The 18,196-nt window shown below is 44.2% G+C and overlaps 1 protein-coding gene across 1 annotated transcript in view; it reads right to left on the bottom strand.

The window, feature by feature from the left end:
• Positions 1-346: 346 nt before the first annotated feature.
• The window catches only part of ccdc88b (coiled-coil and HOOK domain protein 88B), a 27,562-nt gene continuing 9,712 nt past the window's right edge, over positions 347-18,196 (bottom strand). The window contains exons 11-28 of the mRNA XM_040174183.2: positions 17,324-17,470; positions 16,969-17,161; positions 16,768-16,883; positions 16,410-16,478; positions 15,162-15,890; positions 14,754-14,933; positions 12,431-12,771; positions 12,061-12,220; positions 10,975-11,358; positions 9,527-9,688; positions 9,168-9,445; positions 8,878-9,021; positions 7,765-7,951; positions 6,219-6,364; positions 4,390-4,497; positions 2,989-3,140; positions 1,253-1,600; positions 347-1,095 (exon numbers count right to left, since the gene is read on the bottom strand). Of these exons, the coding sequence (XP_040030117.2) occupies positions 1,058-1,095; positions 1,253-1,600; positions 2,989-3,140; positions 4,390-4,497; positions 6,219-6,364; positions 7,765-7,951; positions 8,878-9,021; positions 9,168-9,445; positions 9,527-9,688; positions 10,975-11,358; positions 12,061-12,220; positions 12,431-12,771; positions 14,754-14,933; positions 15,162-15,890; positions 16,410-16,478; positions 16,768-16,883; positions 16,969-17,161; positions 17,324-17,470 (3,882 nt within the window). The 3' untranslated portion in view covers positions 347-1,057. The remainder of the gene's footprint in view (positions 1,096-1,252; positions 1,601-2,988; positions 3,141-4,389; positions 4,498-6,218; positions 6,365-7,764; positions 7,952-8,877; positions 9,022-9,167; positions 9,446-9,526; positions 9,689-10,974; positions 11,359-12,060; positions 12,221-12,430; positions 12,772-14,753; positions 14,934-15,161; positions 15,891-16,409; positions 16,479-16,767; positions 16,884-16,968; positions 17,162-17,323; positions 17,471-18,196) is intronic.

Genomic DNA, 18,196 nt, shown 5'->3' with positions numbered 1-18,196 from the left:
TCCGTGCTAATTACCCCCCCCCACCCTCCACCCCCACTACATCTGTCTGTTGGCCAAGGCCCCGCCGGCTCTACACTGACACCATTTGGTGCGACAGCGTAAGGATTCAAAGAGGATTCATTCATTCATTACAGCACTATAACCGGATCATGTGCTGTTCGATCAATGACTTGATTTATACAGGAACCCTAAATGCAACATATGACCCATAGCCATATGCGAGCCTGACGGCGGCGTTTCCTTGTGTTCCTTAATCCTTTTTTCTTAGATGTTTACTTGGATAAAATATTGTGGGCCCTTAATTGGGGTGTCAGTGCCTATATTCAATAACTATCAGTATCTAATATCAGGAATCAGGAACATTTATTACCAAAATATGTCAGACATACAAGGGATTTGACTTGGCGGTTAGTGCATAAGTAAGACGATGGACAACAAGACAGATAAGACAACATAGTGCAAGAAGAATAGCCTCTCCGTTTACCCTGAAGCATATCCTACGAAATATGGGACACTTCTTTGACTTTTAGTTAGCAAACTGAGAGAGACGGTGATCAGAAGGTCTAAAAAAACATTGTTCTCATGAACAAAGATGAAGCATTTCTTCACTGAAATACATACAAACAATATTTATTTTGAAATACTCCCGCCGTCTTCAGTAAGCATGCGTCTCCGCACACTGTATGTAGAGGACAGGGCCCTGAGTAAAGTTAAAAAAACATGCCAAAAACATAAATAAATACACATATATGTGGATATAATATAATGCTGCGGTAGCTGTGGTCGGGTTGGTAGGAAAAGATCCTGAGCGGTAAAAAAAAATTTAAAAAAATTGATCAACTCATTTGTAGTAAAGGAAAAATTTTCAGTGATGTATTATTATGTGTATTATGTTTTATTTTTGACTTGTCCAAGACATTTTTTCTAAATACAGTCAGAAAGAATGTTCACAACTAACTACACTATTAAAAATATACCGGGAGGATCTCAAGTCTAAAATAGGCGGACGTTTCAAAGCTGCACCACGATGTGCTGTCAGGAGAGCTGCTGCTCCGTCTCAGGCCGCCGCCGTGTCGTCACTGGAGAGCTGAACGTCTGCAGGGGAGAGGACGTCACAGTCTGACCGCCGCACACACGTGTTGCACTAACATCATATCACATGTATGTTCAACGCTCAAATTAACTTGTTACTTCACAGACATTTCACAATGCTCGTTAGGTTCAGACATCCTAGTAACCCCCCCCCCCTCACCTGTGACCTCGTCCTCTTCCACACTCTCCTGACTGCTCAGCAGTGCGGCGGCGGCCTGGGGGGTATTTGTCTCGCGCCTCTGTCCCTCCCAGAGGACGGCAGAGTTGTCCTGGCTGGAGCGCAGCGGCAGGCGGGGGGTTGTTTTGTGGTCACCGGGACTGAAGGACTGGGACACTCCAGAGCTTCCTCTCGCCAAGCCGAGCCCCCAGCCGTGACGGGATCCCAGCTTGCGGCGCCCCGCGTAGCCGGAGCGCGTGGCGCGCGGCGTCCCTGGAGCCGAGATGTCCAGCTCCGTCTGGGAGGGAGCTTTTCTCAGGGGACAGGGGGAGACGGGAGCACTGCGGGGGTCTAAAACAACGTGAAATTGATTCAAAGTCATTATTACATCAATGTCTTGGCCTTGTAACACTTTAATATGATTACATTATTGGCTTGGTACGGAGATAAAGTTATAATCAATGATGGTTTTTAAACATTTGTCTTCTGCAACCAGTTGGGACGAATCAGCGGACGGCTTTAAAGCACAAACGGTACATTTCCTTTATTCCGAAGCGAGAGAAGTTCCAGGGACAGGAAGTGAATGAAGGAGGGACAATAGCTGCGGCTCGTGTGGTGGAGCTTCTCATCACAAGGTTAGTTGTTCTGTTCCTGTGTCTTGTTGTTCTTGAGCAACCTTCTTTTTGTTGAGTGACAATATGGCACACAGCATAGCAATTACAACTTTTGATTGAAATCTGTGAAAATGTGGCCTAAATAATTGTCTGAATTGGTAATCAATGCTTTTACTAAGTGTACTTCTAAGCGGATTAAAATCAATACATGCTTTTATTATTTTATTATCTTTCTAGAGAATTTAAAGCACAGCTTAACAAAGACAGAAGCCTGATTTTTATATTAAAAAAGGCAAACGTAACAGTACTTTAAAGACTGATGATTCATATATTTAGTTTAATGCGATAAGCGACTGTCTGAACAGACTGGAACACAGTGACCAGTAGCTAAGGTCAAGTTAACCCACCATAAACCCGGTGAAATGTTTCAATTGTGGGAAATGTCACCTCAAACTTACAAGATGGGTGTGTGAAAGTGTGAAAATGTCTTGGCTAGCTCAAACAAGCTTCTTATCAAGACACATGATCAAGAGCAATTGAGCCGGGATTTAACACTTTAACTGTGATGTAAAGTGTTTACTACGAGATCAAGTCTCTTTCAGGCAAACGGGCTCAATAAAAAGCTCCAGTCCTGTTGTCGAGGAACAGAAAGGTGTTGCTCCTGAGTTTAGTGGGCTGAGGGATAATAGAAATGCGATGCGAGCAAAAATTAAATTAAATGGGCGTAGTATGTCAAAAAGAGGCTTTGAACATGTCTGCAGAGGGTTTTGTTCCCTTTTCTCAGCCCGTAGAACGCATTCCACGCATTCCACGGTCAAGGTGCATTAAAAGAGGCTTGAGAATATTTTCCTTTCAGCGTGTGGTTAGCAGAGAAAGCCGGCCTCAGTAAGTCTTTTCGCTCTACGGGGAGAGATCTGACGAGAGGAGGGTGCTATCAATGCCGACCACGCTTGCTAGTCATGAGATGATTTGTATGCATGCCCGTAGCCTCGCTGGATGGGGCGAGCGTGTGAGCATATCTTTGTGAAAACCGGTCGGCTGACGTTTGTGTGTGTGTGTGTGTGTGTGTGTGTGTGTGTGGCGCAGACAGGGAGGCAGTGTGTTGGGCCGTGCGCGCGCTCTCACCAGACTGAGGTGCGTGCGCGTCTGACGTGAATTCGGTGCTGTCGGCCAGGTTCTCCACGCTGCCCAAGGCGGTGAAGAGGGCGCGTCCCTCCCTTCCAACTCCCCGGGGTTTGATTAGCTTCTTCATCCTGTCCGCAATCCAGTTAGATTTCCTGCGAGGACGCGGAGGACAGGCACCACTTAGAGAGAGGGATGAGCTCAGAGCGTGCGCACACTCCCTCACAGTGACCCGATTTTTCAGAGACGCTTTGGAGGATGCCAAAGTTTCAAAACCAGAACACACTTTGTAGCACCGCGTCGAGCTAAATCTATTTGGAAATATTTTAATTACAATGTCATTACCATATCCATTTGAATTCTACACCATAATCCTAATCATTACATTTTCATTTGTGGTACAAACTGCTCGACAATCAAAGACTGCTAAGCAGCTGCGCCTCGCTTTACCAATTTGGTTTCTTTCTTTCTTCTTCCGACTCACTCTGTGGAAATAAGCGTGTTTTCCTTCTGCGTGTATCGCGTGTGTCCACGCAGAGAGAAAAGAGATCGCTCTCACAGATATGATGATGGTGCACTCACGAGAAACCAGAGATGATATAAAACACTCCGCGAAGGGGCATAAAAATCCTCCTCCCGATATAGAGAGCAAGCCCTGGACCGCTGGTGTGTGTGGCGACGGGGGAAGGAACAACAATATAGAATAACTTTACACCCAAAAGGCGCAAACAAACATATATTTCACTCTAACCGCTGTCACCTCAACAGATTCCGCACACAATGTGAAAATGGAAGAAAACAACAACCTACACACAGGTTGTGTTCCCCTTTTCCAAATATTTTCGGGAGGTGATCTTGAGAGAGCGAACCACCCCCCCCCAAAAAAAAACAAATAGGGGAAATGACATAGACGCCTCTCAGAGCCCAATAAGAACATTACAAAGAGAAAGAACAAGAACAAAACACTGAACTGAGGGGCAAAGAATCCACACGTTCTGTGACGTCAGCGAGCAGCTCTCACGGTTCATTACTAATCGTCATCAGAGTAACAACGATGATAAAATGGCAACAACAAGAAATCCCAATAAAATACAGTACAGGCTTTAAAGGCACCGTGTGCTCTGGGATAAGTAAGAGTAATAAATGGAGTAGATTAAATCCTAGATTCATTGATATTAGTACCAAGAACCAAAAGTAAATAAAACATTTCCATTCAGATCTTTCGTAAAGTGTTATCATGTCCTAGTGCGTTTGCACAAATTTTATTCTCTCTGTTGAGAGCACTTGAATTGTTGTTGCGTGTGAAATGTGCTGCATGAACACATTAGCCGATATCTTCTGCAGATAGAGCACAAATGTGAGTTGGTGTGCGTGTATTTGGATATATATATATATATTTTGTACTTGGCTTTGCTGGCTGGAGCTTGCATGCTGGGCTCGAGGACTCGGTACTGATCCATAATCTTCTCCACCAATTTCTGCTTCTCCCGACGCAGCTCGCTCAGCTTCTCCCTGAAGAGAAACACGTGAAGCGTCAGCTGAGGAGGAGAGTGCCGTTCATTCGTCGCATGCGTTCGTTATCCGTGGAAGTCAGTTTGCTCTAGACTGCGAAACCGTAACAACTGTTGGATGACCCTTCAAATGTCATTCAATTGCTTCTTTTTGTGCAAATTGTCTGATGTTGCAATGCTAACTTCAGCTTTATTGGGATCATATATACAGGTACAGACAACCTAATGTCTTCAGCAGCCTCGCAGGGACACTGTCATGGTTTTAGACCCGTCAGCATCATTCAGATTAGTAATCCCAGTTTATTGAATGTTTTCCAATTTAATATTGTGGCCATTAAGTTAGTTTTTTGTCCTTTCTTAATAAAACTCAGTATGTGAATCAGCTACAACCCAAAGCATCGATCTGGCAGCAGAGGAGTAAGATGTTTTAAATAAGTTGAGTTTGATGAACGACTCTTGGGAGCAAGTTGAATTCATTCCATGAAAGCTTACGAGAGAATGTTTGCCCGCTGAATTCACAACGTTTCCTGCAACGTTAAGTTTGGAAGGGCAAAGTCACTGCTTCATTTGCTCTGCGTCACTCACAACAAAAGTGATTTTGTAAAGGAAACAATCCAAACTGTCCTTCGCACTGACCAAGGACTTGAATATGTATTCTGTGAGTGACTGACGGAGAGAGAGGACAAACAAATATCCATCTTTAATCTGCTTTACTAAAGTGTTTATGTGTTTAGGACAGAAGGTACTTTAGCCAAGTGGAAAAGTGATATTTTGTGCATTTTAAATTGTCTTCTGTTTCCTCAGACATCACATGTAATAATATGCAGCAGATTGGACTCTTATGTGATTTCATCTATTCACAATAAACGTCCACACTTTTTGGACTTGAATCCTGGTGTTAGTTTAAAACCTTTTAAAAGCCTTTTCTTTCTTTATGAAACATTAACAGTTTACTGAGTTTTCCTGTCCTAACAACCTGAAATGTAAGAATAAATCCTCCCGTTCAAATAAACTGCTTTAAAAAGGCACCGTACGCCCATTGTTATGAACCTGAGACCTTGAGATGATAATAACTAATTCAATCTTTTAGAAGGAAAAGAATATTGATCAGGGAACCTTTTTTGAGCAAGCACATCAAGAACAATGCGCCTTTACAGGCAACACGTGCTCGGCTGCTGGACTGAAATGTGCTGTGTTTACAGGGACATTTATCACATTTATTCAAGGAAAAAAGTGAAGCGTGGTAATAATAATCTTTTCAAGAATAAAAGCTTAGAATTGGGTTTCAATAAGGTGTGATTAGAGAAAATGTGTTTCACTATACTTAAAGGTGAATTGAGCTCTGCATGCTGCCCATTAGTTCTGGTTTAATCTGTCGTCTGTCATTTAGAAGGACGTCTGCTGGGTGTTGTGGAATTGTTGTCTCGCAGTCGATAACCTTTACACAAGTGCTTTCATGCCCTGGATATGAACACAGACTGTGTTACCGCCTACGATGTTAACAAATGGTGTTTTCTGCAACACACATTACTTTAATTTAATTTGAGCAAGAACTTTAAAGGTTTTTATAGTCAAGAAACCAGATTTCTTCAATGACAGAATTACTGAAAACAGAAACATGTTTTGTCAGTAATCACAAACAGAATAAATTATCCGTACTGTGTGTGTGTGTGTGTGTGTGTGTGTGTGTGTGTGTGTGTGTGTGTGTGTGCGCGCACTGACTGGTATTCCCTCTGCTGTGAGTAGTGCTGGTCTCGGCGCTCCAGGCTCTGCTCCAGTAAGGCCCGGTTCTCCTTCAGCAGGCTCTGGTTCTGCTCGGCTAAGTGTCGGTTCTCCTCCTCCATGTTCCCCTTCAGCTGAGTCAACAGCTACACACACACAACGCCGTACACGTCACAATTAGGATGAATAGGTTGCTACGGTACAAATATTTAGTTTTTGTTAGGCCACAGATCGCCATCAATGTCGACAAGAACAGAAAATCTAAAAGGGAGAAAACAGCAGAAAAATCTATACTGCTTGATTTAGAAATAATTAAAAAGGAGTTAGGGGTATTGATTACATCCTTAAGGCATCTAGTGAGCTTTTGAAAATTTGCAGTGTTTTAAATGAAGGGGCAGTTTATCTTGAGTCGACAAAGAAATTATCTGGCAAGTAACAAGGCTGTTTCGTTTTAAATTTAAGTATTAATCTGAATCAGAATAAAGTTCTCGTTTGGTGGATTCAATGAATACGTTGAGAAAAAATAAAAATGCAGGCAAAGTACTGCAAGAAGTCAATAACGTTAATATGAAATACAAATGAGAAGAAGAACCACAAAAAAAAGCAAACATCCCAGCTGGGTTGTTTTGCACCGCCAAATCAAGTCAGGGCGTAAAATGGTGCTGGATAATGGCCCGTTCCTTTCTCTGAACACACCCACCTTCAACCATCTTCAATCCACCTCCAAAACACCTTCAACCATCTTCAATCCACCTCCAACCTTATTCAAACCACATCCAACCTTCTCCAACCATCTTCAAACCACATCCAACCTTCTTCAAACCACATCCAAACATCTTTAAACTACATCCAACCTTCTTCAAACCACATCCAACCTTCTTCAAACCACATCCAACCTTCTTCAAACCACATCCAACCTTCTTCAAACTACCTCCAAAACACCTTCAAACCCCCTTCCACTGAAAGCTGTTGTGCGAGCAACCGAAAACAATCCAGAAAACTGCTCTCCGCTTGTCTGGAATCATGCAGTGATTTTGTGCAACATTTCTTCACATGAATCTGGAGACTTAAGCTCCCCTGCCAGCTTTTCATTCATGGTTTATGAGTAGCTGGATGAAGCAGCACAACGTAACATCTGCTTGTTGACTTCTTATACGCTTCACGGGAAGTCAATTTACACCTGTTACACCCCTCAAACGGCTGCAGACGTTTTCAGCATTCGCTGCTCGTTTCACAGCATTAAACGCTATTCTTCTATTCTTCATTAACTGCTTGGTGGTGAGTTTCTGTATGGACCAATACATCATTTTTACTGACATGTCAATCTGCACATCAAGCAGTGGAAATCAGCCTCTCAGTTTTAAAGCAATCGCTGTTCCTCAATGACCACGACCATGTAAAATACTCTCATACGTTTGATTTAATTGCTTTTTAGCTAAATGCATTGTTTTATTAAAAAGGGGGAAATGTATCTGGGTGTCTGTGAAGCACTGAAGCCCCTTTGTTTTGCAGAACAAAGAGTGTGTGCCTGCGGGTTTTCAGCTACCTGGTACTGGCTGGTGAGGCGGGCGCTGCTGAGGTCCAGGCTCTGGTTGGTCTCCCTCAGGCCGCTGAGTTCCCCCTCCAGGCGCGTCCGCTCCAGCTGGGAGTTGCTCAGCTCGGCCCTCAGCACCGAGCCCTGAGCCAGCAGCTCCGCCTGCGACGCCGACCCCTCCCTCTGCTGGGCCTGCAGCCTGAAACACCCACGCGCAGCCGGGCTTTACTCCCGTGACCCGCACGGCGCGGCGCATCGATTGTTCTACTGAGAGCTCGCTGCCTGAAGCTCGGCACTTTGTTGTGTTATGATCTCCTCAGAAAACAACCCAAAATGACTAGAATGTGATGCGATGAGACAAAAGGGTCGAAGAAGTCGTTATGTGGCCAGTCAGTGGTTTTAGAGCATTGTTGAAAACGACTGAGCAGTTCCCTTTGTTTTATAGTGGTAATTAGAACTGCAATGAGATGCGATGAAACTCTTAATGGTCACTGTGGGGGAAACTTTGTAATATTTACTATAAACAACAAACGATTATGTTCCCAATGTGGATTTAAAATGTGTTGGTGTGAAACTTTTCATGTGCAGCACGGCTCTGCATTAAATAAATCAGACACTATCCGTATTGTTTTTCATTAGAGATACAACTAATGACAACCCATCATCAGCGTAATCAATTGTGTCATTGTGACGATTACTATGATTAATTATTGTACACGAGTATCTTATAATGATGATGATTATCATCGTAAAATCCAGTACCCACCACCCCGAAGATAAGATGTAATCAGACGCTCCAGTAAGGTCTGTGGCTTAAAAACACATGTGATTAAGACAAGAAATGCGATGATAACATATGCAAACAAACCTACATTCTGTCTACTGTTTCTTATTGTCTTGTTCCATCTCTGCTGCTGTTTTGTACCCAACAACTCAACCTGGCAAATAAACATGCTATCTGTGTCTTCCTAAAGCACATTTGCATTCAAGCAAATCCCTGTTTTGCTCCCAATGCTGCATATAGAAATATTAATGCTGCTTCTTTATAGTCAGGGCCACGTGCATGCAGAGAAAGGATGAGCAGATCTCATTAACATGATACCTATTGGTGAGTGCGTTTGCTACCTCTCGTTCTCCTCTCTCAGCCTCTGCAGCTCTCGTTCTCTCTCAAGTCTCCTCTGGGCTTCTGCTTCCATCTCCCTTTTCTCCATCTTCATCTCCAGCTCCCTCTCATTCAGCTGGGACTTAAGGTCAACGAGGTCCTTGTACCTTGAGATCACGAAAACCACGCAGAGGCAATTATCTTAATTCTTAATCGTCTTAAAACGAATTACAGAGACAGTTGTGTTATGAAAGGTTGTGTTATTGAATTCGTCATGTGTGTGTCTGGAGTCCTCACAAGCGTGTGTTTGTACCTGGCCTCCAGCTCCCTGTGCTGAGCCTCCAGGCCGCGGTTGTTGCTCCTCAGCTGAGAGTGTTTGTCCAGCAGCTCCTCCAGCTCCGCCTCCTGCCGCTGCTGCAGAGCCGCCATCCGCTCGTGGTCCCGCCTCAGAGCCTCCACCCGGGCCGCCGACTCCTCGCGCTCCCGCGCCCACACCGTGGCCTCGGCCTCCAGGGCCGCGCGGCGGGCCTCGCTCTCGCTGCAGCGCGCCAGCACCGCTGCATGCTGGGAGCTCACGGATGCCTGCTCCACCTGCGTGTGTGTTTTTAAAAGAGAAATGAACCGTGTGCAGGCCAATTCAAAGCAATGGTCTAGTTATCATCATCGAGTTACCTGTAGCTGGGTGTTGAGCGTCTGCAGCCGGGTGCAGGAGTCCTGCAGGCTGAGGGAGTGCCGGCGCAGAGCCTCCAGCTGCTCCCTAAGGTGCTCGCACGCCTCCTGGGACTGAGTCAGCCGCGGCAGCAGAGCCTCGCGTTCCGCAAGCGCCAGCGCTTTCTGAGAGAGAACAAAATGTCACGTGCCGCCAATGATCCAATCACAAATATCTGCACGCGTATTTGTTATTTGCTTGAAAGATGTTGAATGAGCCGAATAATAGATATATTTCAATTTTTTTTTCCCAAAAAGAATTCCTGAAATTGGGTGGGGGTTTTTTGGAAAACTAAAATGACCTTGAGGCACCAGAACCTGGTGTGCCTCAAGAAAGAGAAATTGAATTTTTGAGCAAAATGATGAGCACTGGCACGGTAACAAAACGCGTCATGTTTCCAGTCGTCTGGAGGGTCTGGAGCTCAGTTCTGGAGTGCAGAGAATCTTTTTCTCATTTCAGATTATTTTACATTTCCTACCAACTCTGACTGAATCATACAGCCACTGAAGGGGTTGTTACTTTTTTTTTCCCCGGCTCTTTTAGATTTCCTACTTTTTATTTCCGTATCATTTTGCAATTTTTCGAAAAGATTTCTTTGTTTTTTACTCAAAGTCATTTGTAAGCTACAGTTATTAGTTATGTTTCAGCTTAAAACATATGAAGAGTTTCTAGAATACATTGCATTGTTTAAGACAAACTGTCAAGTTTCAATTAGGTTGTTACGTTGAGACATTTCTAAACTTGTCAGACTGTTTTATTTTCCTAACAGTTTGAGGCCTAACGAGGGGAAAGCATCCCCAAAATATTTAATACTTCACGCAGAAGAAGCAAGAATTCAAAAATGATGTGTATTTGTGTAATTCTTTCTCCTCTCATGACACACAGATTTATACCGTGACCTTTTAGGGAAGCAACCGACTAAACTAACTTACTTACAAACAACTATATTTAAAGTGGTGAAAACCAGTTCCACCACGATCAGCGTTAATGCTTCAGTATTAATGGTCAAATATTAAATCAATCACAGAACATACTTCTATTTTAGTCGCTTCCAGTACATTTGACTAATAATACTTATGTGGGTGTCTATGTGAGAGAGAGAGAGAGAGAGAGAGAGAGCTGCAGAAGAAATAGTAATAGAAGAAGATTAACGGTAGCTGAGGTGACATTATAAAAACTGATGAGCAGAGATAAAGCGGCAGTCCTGGAAATTAAGTGCTGCACTCGTGGAAGTGGCGGCCTACTGTGGATTGGTAGTCGTCGAGCATCTCTAGAGCAACATTTTAAACATGATATCGATCATCACAGATGAGCAGCAGCAAACCAAACAGACGTCCAGACATATATGTATATATATATATATATATATATACTTATGCTCACAAACATATGTTCAAACCCGGCTACACACCTCTCCTTCCAGCTCCGCCACCCGCTCACTCAGCTGCCTTTCCGTCTCTGCTGCGTTTTCACGGGTCAAGGAAAGGTCCCGACCTTCGCCAGCTGCGGGGGACGGATCCAGATGTGACGTCTTCTGGGTTTGCGTCTGAGAAATGTGTACTTTGTCCGAGGAGTCTGAATATGAACTCGAAGCGTCCACCTCCACACTCCCTCCTCTCTGGTGCAGAGGTTCACTCTTCTTCAGGCTCTGGCAGAGCGACTCTATTCTCTCCTGTGATTGGCTGAGAGAACCGGTGGTCGTCTTTAGTTCAGCGTCGGCTTTTTGTAGTTTCTGGCACAGACATTCGACTTCGGTGGACAGTTTCAGGGACTTTTCCCGCTCATTTGAAAGGTCCTGATGAGAGAGAGAGAAATAAGAGGAAAGATTAGAATCTGAGCGAAAATAAAAGAGCGATCTTCATAGGAATCAGAATCACCTTCATACTTTAGTACCGATTCTGCACTGCATACTAATTCTATATAGTTAGCAAGTTAACAATTCAATGCTCACAGTAGAAGTTAGCAGATAGTAAATGAATACTAACAGGAGGGTTTTCACTGGCCTGACAGGTATCAATACAACAAGCTAAACGCTTTCCCTCAAAATGCAATGGTTTGTTATTTCATTCAAGGTGGAGCAATCTTTCTTCATCATTTTCCCGTGTCATCGCTGACAGACGTGGAGCTGCACCGCAGTACTTTAAATGCATTTATTGGATTGCCAGCAGGACATAGTGTTTTTGTTTCTACGGACACTTTTCAATGCATAAATTTCACACAAGGGAAACACACTTCCAACCTGTGACCAGTCTGAATTTAAATGCTTTGGATTAACATATGGTCCATCAAATCCAGAACATTTTGAAAGAAAATTATTAATATTCTTTGAGAACACCGACTTTAGTTTGAACACAATGATTTTTTTATGCAGTAAAGACATAATAGGATGGACTATTACTATTAATGTATATAAGGGGAGAAAGCGTGAGTGAGTTTACCACGTCACGGCTACTACACGCACACACACACACACACACACACACACACGCACACAAACCTGGGACAGTGAATTAATCTTGGCCTGAGCATCTGCATACTGCTCCTGCAGCTGCTGTTTACCCTCCTCCATGCTGGTTAATCGAGTGCTGAACTCCTTCTCAAGGTCCTGTAGCCGAGTGCAGAGCTCCTTGGATTCAGACAGCTGCTGGTGCACCCGTCTGCACACACACACACGCACACACACACAGCAGCAGGGTCAGACACGGGTTGAATGAAGATAGAGTTGACATTAAAGATAAATACATGGTGCAGCCGAGTAGCTCTCTGTGATGCCTTGTAAAGTTAATTGCGTACCTCAGCTTTTGATCCGGGTTAAGTGTGCGGAGAGGCCGGTTTGCGTGAGTGTGTGTGTGTGTGTGTGTTTGTACCTATGTTCAGCGTCCAGGGCCCGAGCTCTCTGGTTGCTGTGCTCGAGGGCCAGGGTTGTGCTGTCCAGCTGCTGCCTCAGCCTCGCCGCCTCTCTCTCTCTCTGCCTCCCCTCCTTCCGTAGGCTTTCGTGAGCCGACTGACACAGCTCTTTCTCCTGCTCCAGCCTGGACACCTCCATCAGCGCCTGGTCTCGCGCCCGGGCCAGAGATTCGGCCTCCACAGCCGCCTCGCGCAGCTCCGCCTCCAGCTCGTCTTCCCGACGACGTGAAGTCTCCAAACTCCGACCTTGTCGTTCCAACTCGGCCCTGAGAGTCTGACAGGAAAGCTCGAGCTGGTCACTCTGCAAAAGAGAAGAGATGCTAATTTAGTGCCATTTTATTATGAGTGGCCACTAGATTAAATGCATTAGTGCCAGCACAGCGGCAAGTAATAAAACACAAATCAGACACATTGAAAATAGACAACTTATGACAAATAGAACAATAACAGTAAGACATGCTGCAAGACGCTGGTGTGGCTGAGGGGACTGGCTAACCACGCATTTAAAAAGCAATGTCGTTCATTAATGAGAGGCCAAACAAGAAGTGAGGCACCTGAAAACAGGATTAATATAAAAGGCAACAGATTCAAAACAATCTTGAAAATAACCGATTTTCAAAAACATTTAAAGTCATTTAAAGTTTCACAACAGGGCACAAAATCTCTTGAGACGTGGAGCAGCTTGACATCAGTAACCCGTCACTGAACACCCTCTGTAGACCTTTCCAGCTGAAGTATGGGTTCGACTCTCCTCCTGCTTCTTTCCTGATGTAACTTGTGGAAATTGTTTGTTGGAAATTATTCAAAGTTCCCTGTAGGGTTTTTTTCTTCTTTTGTTTTTGTTTTACTTCCAGTAGCTCAAGGGAGAAGATCCCCTCGTGTTTATAACATGCACAGTGGTGGAGGAAGGATTCAGAGTCTTTACTAAACAACAATTCTGTGGTACAAAAATACAATATTACAAGTAACAGTCCTGTATTAAAAAGATTACTTATGTATGAGATGACAAGTATTAAGTACCTCAATTGTACGCAGGTGACAGGATGCATATTCCGTACAAAGATATTTTAAGTAAGTGGAAGAAGCATTCTGCAATGTGCCAAAAACGGCACAACAAGCATGCAAACGAGGATGTGATCCATGAAAGAAATGCTGCTTGAGTATACTACAAAAATCAATTATTGCAGTTCAAGGTAAGTGACATCCAAAGAGAACTTTGAGGAACGTTGTTCCTCAGATTTAGAATGTAAATTCAATCAATCTTTTTGTCAATTTTCTGAATTAAGTTATAATTGTCGTTTAGAAAAGTAAGGAATACTACACCTAGATAAAGTGCTCTACTCTAATAACGTTATCTATATAACAGGATTTCATTGGATCATGTGGCAGGGTGGAGTCATTGCAGGCACATTCATTGGAAACTGCCCAGTAGACACATTGATAAAAAAAAGAAGGTACGGGTTCTGTTTAGGTTAGTTAATGTCCAGACACAATATTTACGATAAAGAATAGATCTTTCCTTCATGAAAAGACCGCCAATAATACAGGGAGATATTTCTACATAAGAGGATAAAGTGCAATACTCCCTGAATGGGAGGCATTCACAAATTCCTTTTAAGGTATTTCCTTAATGCTGACTCAGCACTTCTGTTCTCCCTAGCTTGCAATTTCTCTAATGTCTTGAAACTTTACTAAAATAGCACATCAAACACATTGATATATATATATATACATATATACTAATTTCAGAAGATCTCAAAGGCTTCTAAACCTGCGTAGGTGTGATTGATGAAGGTGTGAAGAGGTGTGATTTTTTTCATTGATCCTACATCTAGGGAAATATACTGAATAAATGTACACCTCTGATATCCGTGTGTTTCATATAAATATGTGAATATTTCAGTTCAAAAGCCAACTAACTCTCACAATACCGGCTGTATGAAAACATTGTTCATTCTCAGCTTGAATCAGTTTCCCGTCATGCTGTCAAATCCAACTCCTGCTGAGCACTTTCTCCATGTAATAGCATAATTATATTCCAGATATCATTTGGCAAGCAGAACCCCTGTTTAGAGTAATTTATTTAATGTAACCTAGTAAGTATCTAAATAGATTACATAATAACAACATTAATGTCACAGCACAAAAACTCTTAATTTGGTTTGTACTTTTCTACATGCATTTCTCTGCCTGAAGAAAAATGACATCTGCCGCGGTCTTGGAAGCATTTGGTGTCACGGATGCATCACGCGTTTGTGTGTTTGTGGCCGTGTTCTCTTCTACCTTGCGGTGGGCGGTGCGCAGGGCGTCCGTGGCGCTGCGTAGCGCGTCCCTGTCCCTCTCCAGAGCGGCTCGCTCCCCCTCCAGGGTGGCGATGACCGTGGTCTGCATCCTGTGAAGCTCTGCTTGGCTTCGCAGGCGGCACAGCTCCTCCTCCGAAGCCAGACCCTCGGACTGAAGAACCTGAGAACACGGCGGGAGCATATTGAGTGAGGGAATCATTTATTAATGCAGACGTCTCTGCACATTGAAAAGTCACTTGATGGACACGGTTCGATTATAAACAATGGCTCACATAGTTTCCTATCATTTAAAAAAAAGGAACTCTTTAAGTTTCCATTTTCAAGGAATGTAACTCCATTCATCCATGCATCCATTCATCCATCAATCCATCCATCCATCCATCCATACCTCTATCTGCCTGCGGGCGTCTCCCAGACTCTCAGCAGCTTTCTTTAGACGCTGCAGCTCAGCCTCCAGGACCACCAGTCGCTGCTCAGCCCCCCAAGTTTTCTTGCTCTGCTCCCCCAGCTTGGAGCGCAGGTCCTGGGCCACCATCGCCTGTTGTTCAGCTTCCTCGTGGGCCTCCTGGAGCCGCTTTGTCAGAAGCTCCACATCAGCACCAGGCAAGGAACAAAGAGCCTGGTCTGCACACGTGGTCTCTGTATTGTTTTCTAAGCCTTTGGGGGGGTCGTGGATCTCTGAGCTGGTTGCTACAGCAGTTTGTTCTTTCTTTAATTGTATTTCTTTCACCTTCTCTATTTGTCCTCCCTCCGCCTCTCCTCTCCTTTTGGATTCGATCTCCTCATCGCATCGTTCCTCATTTTCTCCTTCAACATGGACAATCTCTTCTCCAACTCCTGCTTCCCTCTGGGTTACAATGATCTCTCCTCCACCCTCTCTCACCCCCATCATCCGCACCCTTCCCTCCCCCTCTCCCCTGCAGCCTTCATAGCCCTGGATTCCTCTCTCCTTTTCCTTCTCCTCCTCCTCTTTCTCCTCCTCCTCCACCTCCTCCTCCTTGCAGTTAGGCTTCTTCTCTCCTTCAACCTTCCGTTTTTCTTCTATTTGTTGCGGTTTGGTCAACAGCTGTTCAAGGCGCTGCTTCAAAGTGGCAGTTTCATTCTTCACGTTTTGAAGCTGAAAGTAAACAGACGTTTTTATTGGAAGTGAGATATTGTGCGATATTTTTTTGTCTTTCTTTCCTTTCTTTTGGTAGGTGTATCGAACATGTAAGAAGACTGAAACCACCTCTGGTTGTTACTGATAAAGCTTTCAGGTGGTATAAAGGACAGCAGGTAAATTAGCAAACTATTTTAATGATTTTTGTTTGGTTGTAGAGAAAGAATACGAAGGCACAACTCTGCACAAACAACCATACAAAACTAATTAGAGCAGCCTGAAAAACATCATAAATAATTCAAAATCCAGAGAAAATATGTAAAACAATGTAAAAAAATATTAACTGGCTGTTTCAACAGTCCCAGAGTTTCCGTATCTTCCGCCATGACATTTAAAGGGCTTCAATCATTTAATGCGCTGATCATTTACATCAAATGTAATTAAAACATTGCCCTGTTTACACTGTGTCGCCTAGAAACTATTTCTGTCAGGTTTCGGTTCAATTCCAGTCTACTGCAACCTTGATTTCCCTTTCACCTCTCTCAGTGCGTTCTTGTGCTCCGTCTTCAGGCAAGCCAGCTCATCTTTGTCCTCCGGAGAATCAGCCTGAAGCAAAAAGAGATGAATGTTTAACTCCTGTTGCTTCCTGCTTTCCCTGTTTCATTTACTCAGGTAGCGACGGGCTTCATGTCTGACGCCTGCTTGACTTGAAACGTTGCCCCACTGGTATTTTTCATCAAAAATTCTCTTAAATGAATTTTACCAAGACGTGATGATACCATCAAATATAAAGCACATTACAGACATGTTGAATCTTTATTATTTACTACCGGATTCACTTTCATTGAACATTTCTGCCAATCGTCAACCCCCCGTCCAATCCCTGAACCCCGACCTCCTGCTGGGCCTGCAGCTCCTCCAGTTGTCTCCTCAGCTCCGCGTTCTCCTGCTCCGCTCCCAGCAGCATCAGCGTCGAAGCCTCGCCCACCTCCACGCTCAGCGGCTTCTCACCTGAGAGAGAGAGAGAAGAAGTTATAAAGAAAAAGAGAAATGGAGGAAAAGAGGACTGGATATATGAAAAGGCAGGTGCTCTGACCAATCAGGTCCATCATCTCTTCGTCGGAGTTCAGTTCTGATTGGAGGAAACGTCCATGAACCGCGTGGACCGGAGCAGCAACGCCGCCACCGCCGCCGCCGCTGCTGCTGCGGTTGTTGTGCCTAAAGTCCGCCTCAAGGCTCATGTTCATCTCCAGCAGCTCATCAACCCGCTGCCTCTCGATGTCCCGCTCCTAAACACGCACAAACAGACAAACAACAAACATTCATTCATTGTGAAACGCCACTGCTTTGGACACGAGTGTACAAATGCAACGAGGTGCCAGGATTTTGACTTACTGCTGCGCAAATACAGCCAGCATGTAAACCAAACACAAAGATTAAATGACACCGACCCCTTCCACGTCCATGATTCTATGGCGCAGCAGAATGTTGTCCCTCTCCAGCTCCCTGAGCGAGGTGCAGCGCGCCCGCGCGTCGGCCAGTTGTTCTTCCAGAAGAACTTTGGTCTCCTGCAGCGCTGCACACAGCTGCTGCTGCTCCTGCAGGGGGCGCCGTGCACAGACGGACAGGAGACACGCAGCAGGATGAAGTGGCACGAACGTCACATGCTATGAAAAGTGATGTCGTCTGATAGGTAGACATTCAGTGCAAGCATGTGCTGAGAGAATCACATGGGTTGTATGCGTCTATCTCTGATCCACATTTTTGCCTTTTTAGTGGCAGCTAAAGGCAATTTGGGTTTTCACCATCATTTCAAGCAGGGACAATAGCATTTTCTCAGGAAACACAGCAACATTGCTACAACAAAGAAAGACAGGTCAAGGGCCACAAGTTATTAGACGTCTGAACAAGCCAACGACTCGACATAGAAGTTAAAAAGTGAGCACATACAAAGTGGTTACACCAGGTGAGTAATATGTTAAATAGACCAATAGGACTAATGACCACAACTAGGCAAATAAACCCAAGATGTAATAAAAAATGTATTACTGTTCCTGGGTGTGGGGATGGGATTTCCTTTTAAAGGAGAACATCCAATGTTCACATTGCTTTAACTGTACTGGTGCTAACTAAACAATCATCCTGCCATCTGATCGTCAAGGAGATGCAGCACGGAGCCGGGATGAGATAAGACAGTCAGGACGCTCTGATGCCCTTTTTCTGCCTTAAGAATAGTTCTACCACTTCAGCATGAATCTCATTGGGTTGTAAAAGCTCCAATAAATGAAGAGGTACTCCTGCTCTTTATCAATAGAGCAGCTTCG

Source organism: Gasterosteus aculeatus, chromosome 4 (genome assembly GCF_964276395.1).
Source record: "Gasterosteus aculeatus chromosome 4, fGasAcu3.hap1.1, whole genome shotgun sequence".
NCBI classification, from domain to species: Eukaryota; Metazoa; Chordata; class Actinopteri; order Perciformes; family Gasterosteidae; genus Gasterosteus; species Gasterosteus aculeatus.
This window is presented reverse-complemented; position numbering and strand designations above follow the sequence as displayed.